This window comes from Apaloderma vittatum, unplaced genomic scaffold, assembly GCF_000703405.1.
Source record: "Apaloderma vittatum isolate BGI_N311 unplaced genomic scaffold, ASM70340v1 scaffold12096, whole genome shotgun sequence".
Taxonomy (NCBI): Eukaryota; Metazoa; Chordata; class Aves; order Trogoniformes; family Trogonidae; genus Apaloderma; species Apaloderma vittatum.
Window position 1 is genome coordinate 1 of NW_009722326.1, and position 8,031 is coordinate 8,031.

The following is an 8,031-nucleotide window of genomic DNA, read 5'->3' on the forward strand; positions in this document are numbered from 1 at the left end:
CTGGAACAGGTTGCCCAGAGAAGCTCTGGAAATGTTCAAAGTCAGGTTGGATGTTCCTGTCCATGACAGAAGGGTTGGTCTGGATGATCTTTAATTGTAAATGTCAAAGTCATTCTGTGATTCTACAATTTTATGAATAGAAGCAGGAATAGAAAAATAAAAGTGTTGAAATAAAGATAAGGTGAGTAAATTCCAAGGGTCATGATCAAGCATGGAAAATCAATTGGTTATTGCAACAAATGAATAGCAAAAGAAGTCCTATAAATACTTGGAAATCTTGATTGTGAGGTACAGAGGAAAGCACTGGTCTTCTCAGCAGAAAAGTGCAAAGACACTTGATGTTGCATAGTTGTAAAGCCCTTCATGAAAGAACAAGAAATCAAAGACAGTCCAAAGGCTGAGAAAGAAGGGAAAGAAGGATGGAGAAGAAAAAACCTCCCATAGCTCCACTTTTTGAAACCTTAACTTGAAAACAGAGCATGCAGAGGGTTGATAACTGAAGATTTCAAATAGGCTGAGCAAAATAAAGAAATATTGGGCTTTTTCAAAAGGTAATTCTAGAGTACTGAAGAAATTATCATCAGAAACAAGACTGATTTTTATGGGATTTCAGTAACAGCATTATTCTGTTTTTGCAGAATTTCCTCTCCACAGTGGATTTTATTGTTGCTGATTCCACAAGTGAAGCTTGGGAAGACCTGAATAAAGAGAAGATACTCAAAAGTTCTTTGTTACTGCATTCGGTAGAAAACTTTTCCCTACGCCTCCAACCAGTTAATAATACCATTCCTACTGTTTCTGCAAATACCCTTCAACTGCAAGGTATAGTTGTCACAAAAAATAGCAACACAAATTTTAATAAGAACTTCCGCAGTACAGAAAACCTCACAGTTAGTGTGTTCATTGATGAAAATGAAGTTCAGACTCTCACACAAAATTCAACCATTGTCAGTGTGATGTACTCAAAACTTGGAGGTATTTTGCCCCAGAATGAGCCTGAATATGTGAATGGTTTACTGATAACAACAACAGTGAGCAGCAACAGAAGCCAGAAGTTTGATATTAATATGACCTTTGCAAAGAAAAACTCATCTCTAAAGACACCCCAGTGCGTCTTCTGGAACTTCACACTCAACAGCCACAGTGGGGGCTGGGATACTCGTGGCTGCACACCCACAGAGGTAGAAGATTATGTCACTTGCTCCTGCAATCACTTGACATCGTTCTCCATTCTTATGTCACCTGATACATCCTCTCAGCTGATGTTTGAAGATTACATTACCTACACTGGCCTGTCCATTTCGGTCCTGAGTTTGGTGGCCTGCATTATAATTGAATCCTTAGTCTGGAAATATGTAACAAACAACACAACCTCCTACATGCGCCATGTCTGCATACTCAACATAGCTACATCCCTCCTGATCGCTGACGTTTGGTTCATCGTCACTGCCTCCATCAATGACCAAAACCAGCAGATGAGCAAACTTATTTGTTTTGTGGCCACTTTCTTCATCCATTTCTTCTACCTGTGTGTCTTCTTCTGGATGCTCAGCCTGGGCCTCATTCTTTTCTACAGACTGGTCTTCATCTTACACAACACAAGCAAGACCATTCAGAAAGCTGTGGCATTCTGCCTGGGATATGGGTGCCCCTTTGTCATTGCAGTCGTCACCATTGCTGTCACACTGCCAAGGAACAGTTACACCAGAAAGGATGTCTGCTGGCTCAACTGGAAGGACAGCAAAGCTCTCTTAGCATTCGTCATACCTGCCCTAATTATTGTGGCCACGAATTTGTTCATCACGGCAGTTGTTATAATAAAAATACTGAGGCCAACCATTGGCGATAGGTCAAACAGGCAGGAGAGGAACTCTTTGTTTCAGATTGGCAAAAGTGTAGCCATCCTGACACCACTGTTAGGCCTCACCTGGGGATTTGGCCTTGCCACCATCATCAAAAACAGTCATCGAGTTTTCCACATTCTCTTTGCTCTGCTTAATGCTTTGCAGGTGAGTTACACGTACGTATGGTTTTGTTTCCTCTATGACCATTTAACATGTAGTGAAATTCTTGCAATACTGTGCTTGGAGGGGAATGTAAACATCTCAGGCAGGCTCAGGTTTGCCTTGTTAATCCTCAGGGCTCACTGAGAAACCCATTCCAGTTGTTCAGCAATATTTCATATTCTCAGCTGCCTTAACCGATGTGTCTTATAAATAAAGCTGACGTAAAGACAACTTCCAACTTTGCCAGTAGCTTTGGGAAGAACTCTGTTCCTGAAGATCAAGAAAACTGCCCTATTATGTTCAGGTGGGCAAGCTTCAACATGTCTGGTCTCATTTAGTGTTTCTGGAGGCATCGTGTTATGCTCTTGTGGGTTCAAGTCAAGAGGGAGTATAAACATGAAAGTCACCGAGAACGGCTGAGTAGTACCAACAACAAAGAAAGGAATTGACCAAAATACACATGGCTGAGAGTTTTCAGTCAGTATTATTTTTATGACATATTTAGATGGCCAGTAGGATCCCAGTGCAATGGAATTTCTTAAGGACACACTATACTCTGTCTCTTAAGAACCGTATCAAAATTGTGGGCTTCAGACCAAACTCGTTTTTTATATTATGAACTTGCTAGCTTATCTGGGGAGGTAGACAGGGAGATAGACAGGGCATGTCTTCCATACACAAAGGTGCCATCTTCCAAATATGTTTAGTGTTAGCAAATTATATGTGTCACTTTCATTAGATGAGATGTACATAGTTTAACTAGGACAGGCCTGAAGAACTCCTGCCACATCAGCAGTCCATTAAATGAGACACAGTTAGAAAAATGCCGTCTGTCAAAGGGCTCAGAGTTTAAATAGTTGACATGGACAATGTTTGAAATAATTATGAGGTACCGAAATTAAAAGATTGGCACCATCAAACTTCATATAATTATCTGTCTCCTAGGGTTTATTCATTCTGGTGTTTGGGACTCTCTGGGACAAGAAGGTAAGAATTTAAACTATTTCTTATACTGTGTAAAAATACTATTACAACTTGAACATAATTGCTGTATTTACTGAATGATTTTTTATCTTTTTTTTTACAAATAGATACAAGAAGCCCTGCTGAAGAGGAATTCAGTGTCCAAATGGAGTTCACAGCAAACAAAGGTATCCTGGTTTGAGCTAAATAAACCCAATCCTGTTCTGTGATTTTTACTTTCCAGCTCAGTCTCTTCTAAAAAGCTGCACATTCTGAAGTCAGCAGCGTGTTTTTGCAGACGGTGTGTGCTACTGGCAGTGATAACACCTGATGTTTACAGTTACTGCCTGGGACTGGGATGCAGAAAGTCTCTTGCTTGTACTTATTCCTGTAGTGACCAAGGCCACTGCTGGCTCTTGTGTGCCACGCTGCGGGTACCGGGTAGTAAGAGGGGTCACAAGGAAGTAAAAGGTTGCACCTCCGGGGATTAGTAGAGAGGTGACCAACGAGAGTATTCCATCCCATATACATCATATTTAGTATAAATTGAGTAATCACGAGAGTTTAGGTCTCAGTGGTGTCCAAGGAGGGCTCCATCCGACCTCCTGGTTTTGATCCGGATCCTGAGTTCCCAAATCCAGCTCCCTTTTATCCAGCACCCCTCTACACTGAGCCTGGGGCTTCCCCAGTGCCGCCTGCTCTGCAGCATCCGTGGGGAGTGCTATCGGGGGGGAAGTCAGGTTCAATACCGGGCTTATATGTAGTTGTATATAGTTCTTTATTTTTATCATTTCACTATTATTTCCATTACTGTTTAGTTTTCTTTTTTTCTTTTAGTTTTCTTTTTTTTTCTATTACTGTTTTAGTTTTCTTTTCTAACTTGTAAGTCTCTGTGCCTTGTTTCCTTTTCCTTCCTGTTTGGGGGGGAGAGGGTGTTAGAGAGCACCTGTCCATGTTTTTGTGGCCGGTCCAGACCTAACCTATGACAAAAGGTTAGAATCTTAACCTAAAAATGTATTTCAGTTACTGCTGAATAGTCCAACATTCTCCAAGCATCTTTTAAGTCAAATACACTTTGTATTTTGAATTATTTATTAGAATTAGTCAGAGAAAGAGAAGACACTAACAACACAAATATGAATATACTCCTGTTTCAACAGTTCATTATTTCACCTATGATTGGTGAAAAATAAGAAAGATGCACTTGAAATCAAATGAACTTTATATTCTGAATTATTTATTAGAACTAGTCAGAGAACGAGAAGACAGTAACAACATAAATATGCACATTCTCCCTTTTCAAGGTTTATTGTTTCACCTATAATTGGCAAAAAATGAGAAGGAGTCTGGTAGACAGTTCCTCTATATTCTACAAGAAATAAACCATCGAAACTTTAGGTCAGAAAACAATGGCACTGTTTTTTATTCAACATTCAGTGGCAATATCATTTATTCACAACCTAAAAAAAATGCAAAGCGAACTTCTTGGGGAAGATACCCTTGAGCTATGAGCAGGAGAGGATGAAGATACTGCAACTCGAATGAGACAAGAAAGATGCAGTTTCTGCCTCACATTTCTTCATTTAGGATCCCTAGAATCATCCACCTGGATTTTTTTAATTGGTATTCCAAGTATTCCAGTGCTTTCTGCAGGAGGATTACTCCTGGAAACTCAGGTCTGGGAGCATTTCCTAATGCATTTTTAAAGTGTCATCCTGTCTTTCTGGCTTGACAATGACATCTGCTGGATGATCTGACTGTGGGAAAACTCATTTTTTTTTCCAGGAAACTGGAAGGAAGGTAGGAATAACTGATAGAGCTATCATTAAGCAATAAGTTTCTTCATTCCCTCCTGTACTGACACGTGCAGCAGAATAAAACAGAGAGAACAGGTTGTCAAGTCTTGGACCCCAATTCTGAATTCCTTTTCAGATAAAATCGCCCAGGCCAGACACTTCCAACTCTAGTTGACACTGTGGAAGCTGCCCCAGGCAGTGAGAATTGGCATATCTCCTTGGCAACTCTGTTGATAAGGAATAAATAAAGCAAGATCAAAGTCTTTGATCAAACTTTTTAGATGTGATTCATTAATCACCCTCCCCTACCATCTTAAAATACAGGTGACAATGCACGAAACTGCCTAATTTCCCCCACCATTGTACAACTTAATAAATGGAGGTCAATTGAATAGAAAAATATGTTTTCCATATTTTTTAGCACATTTTTTAAGAGTATCATTAAATTCTCAAACCACCCCAGAACTGGAAAAAAAAGCACCCTTCATTTTAGCAGCAATAACTTTCTTCCTTCCCATCTGGACTGTAGAGAGTTGTGTTCCAATGCCCTCTAGTGTGTCAACTTAAATTTGTCTGATTATCTCAGGCTATTGGCCTTCAACAACCATCTCTGTGAATATAAATCTTAGTTTTCCTGCCTGCCTTAATGGATATACTCCCTCAGATAAGGGAGCAGAATTATGTACTGTCAGATATGACAGACTCTGGAGGCTAAGCCATCATCCCTGGGCAACAGTTAGAGATGGGTTGTTTGCATCTGTAGTTTCTTTTGAAGTTGGTCTTCATCTCCATCATAAACATGCAAACACGTGAACTTGATACCTCACAAACACCTAACTTGTCTCTCTGTGGATTGCCTGCTTGTGCTACTGAACAACACGTTATTGTAACCTTTTTTTTCCCCACTCTTAATGTGACTACAAAGCAAGTTTTAGGCTTTTGACAAAAAACTATTTTGTGTCTTATAGTCAAGCTCGCTGATCCTGGTGACACCAATGCTTGCTATGAGCTATCCATTTGCAAGAACGTTTAACAACTTATGTGGGAAAACAGGTATGTGACAATAGACCTCTCCTACTGAAGCACGAACAAGGTTTTGCCTGCATTCTCACTCTCAGGGTCTGTCTTGATATTTATCAATCTATTAGTCTATCCATCCATGCATAGATGATATTTAATCTTTTAATACAGGAGAACTGTAATAAGGCTAATCTCTAGTATATTTTTTTTGTGATTGTAGCATAATGCTAGCAGTATAACTGTCTAAAACAAGTATTGGATGGTGACAGGTTTCAGTAATTCTAAAACCCAGTAACTGAGCTTTGCATGGAGCTTTCTGATATCATGATACAGTGATCCTCAGCTCCTGTACTCTTCACCACCTTGGAGCTGTATTTCTTCAAAGGTTCTCAGTCACCATTTCAGTTATGACTTCTTTTTGCAAGAAGCATTACTGAAAATATGAACAATTTCATTCTTAAATGTGTAATTTTTGCATTCAACCGTTGTCAGAGAAGACGGTGACATTTGGTCAAAGTGGGATGCGGAGAAGTTTTAGGAAGGCAAGCAACTGTTTTTTAAGAGTTTGTTTATTAGTCAGATAATGGAATCAGAAGCTGATCTCTGACTCTACTAGAGTAAGTTTACATGAGTACACTAGCCAGATACAGCAGCCTTCTACCAGAAGGAAAAGTCTTGCTCACTGCTGCCACCTGAAATTCCTGCGTTATTAGCGCTCTTTTCCACGCTCTTCTTTTGGGCTCTGTGCACCTGGGTCTTAGTTTAGAGCCTTGTGGTCACAAAAGGGAGGGAGCTGGGGTTCATCTCAAGAGCATGTGCTTTAGATGTGTCCCCATGCCCAAGGAGGACCATTAGGTCCCTCTATATGCATGAGTATATCACTGATGATGGTAATCATGCTGTAGTATGATCATCAGTTCAAGCTGACATATCCTGGTTGTGTCACCAGCATCTCCTGTGGTTGCTGGTATTGCTGTAATCCAGCTAATATCAGGGCTGCAGAGCAAGTCAAAGCCATCTGGGTCATCAGGACAGGTCTAACTGTCCCTACTTTGCAGTACCAACGTTTTCCAGACTACCTATCCTTATGTTTAACTGTTATGCTTTTTTTTTTTTCAGGAAAATATATTGTATCCTCTTCAGAGCCATCCAGCACTTCTTCTGAAAACATTTCCAAGTCATATTCTTTGCTTAACTGAGGCACTGCAAATGCTAAATCACGTAATTCTGAAAGGACCTCTGCCCTTTCCAAGACACACACAAGAGGTACCTGTGAGTCATCAAGAAGTGAACTGCTTCCTTTTGACGAAACTGTGCCTTGGTGCTTTCTTCTGGAATGATCATTTCTGATTAACGTGTAAGGCAGAGAAACTTTGAGAGGTGGAATTTTACAGGGGCTGCCAAACCTAGAAGAGATAACAAGATATTTCAAACTTGGAAGGATTTGAAGGCCTTCAAGAGCTGGAAAAGACATTGAGGGTGAAGAATTCTCAGCCTTTAAGAGGGTGCTTGGCACTGTGCAGTACTGAGCCATGAATTGCAGTGCTATATACAGCTGTTGTCCAGCAATTTTAGTATTTCCCCTATCAAGTCTCTAAATTATTCCCAAGGCCTGTGTATATACACAAGTACCTCATAGCTTCTGTCCTGCCCTTTTATTAGAGTCTGGAAAGGCCATGGGGTATAGTGCTCTCCACTTTCTATTTAAGACTTTCTGGAACCAGAGATTCACAACTGAGAAGGTCCGTTTCAGATCTTCACTTTTGACGTAAATAACATGAAGACAGTGATGATTCCTGCATGGTCTTCTTCCAGATGGAACGTACTGAAAGCTCCTTGTAGCACTTTTTTTTTTTTTTAAGAGAAAGAAGTTTTATATCCTTAAATACAATTGTATTTCCCTTGATAGGTAATGTGGTAAGGTAGAAATTGTTGCTGCCCTCTGCCACAGAGGGGATGGCATTTATTTAATGTATAGTAACGTCAATCATGCAAGGAGCCTTTTGTATAAAGTTTGTATGTTTGGGTCTCCTCTCAGAGGAGAGTCACACTTGGAGGGCTCAGAAAGTCAACTCTGCGGTGAATGTAAACCATCATGTGCCAGGCAGGATGAAAGGTTTTATATAAATTATTGCTTTACTATTATATTTGTGGAATCAATTTATTTCCAAGACTGTAGGCATTTAAAGGCAGGAGTCCTGCCTTAAGCAGAGGGCTATGAGAGAACCTGCAAAATTTTAACAACG

The 8,031-nt window shown here is 40.1% G+C and overlaps 1 protein-coding gene across 1 annotated transcript; it reads left to right on the top strand.

Moving 5' to 3' along the window:
* Nucleotides 1-638: 638 nt before the first annotated feature.
* On the top strand, nucleotides 639-6,984 carry LOC104275703 (probable G-protein coupled receptor 116; the record flags this gene model as incomplete). Its single annotated transcript, XM_009871734.1, has 5 exons — nucleotides 639-2,009; nucleotides 2,952-2,993; nucleotides 3,098-3,157; nucleotides 5,734-5,818; nucleotides 6,905-6,984. Coding segments are annotated over 5 exons (1,638 nt in total), but the record flags the coding sequence as incomplete, so codon positions are not given.
* Nucleotides 6,985-8,031: the final 1,047 nt, after the last annotated feature.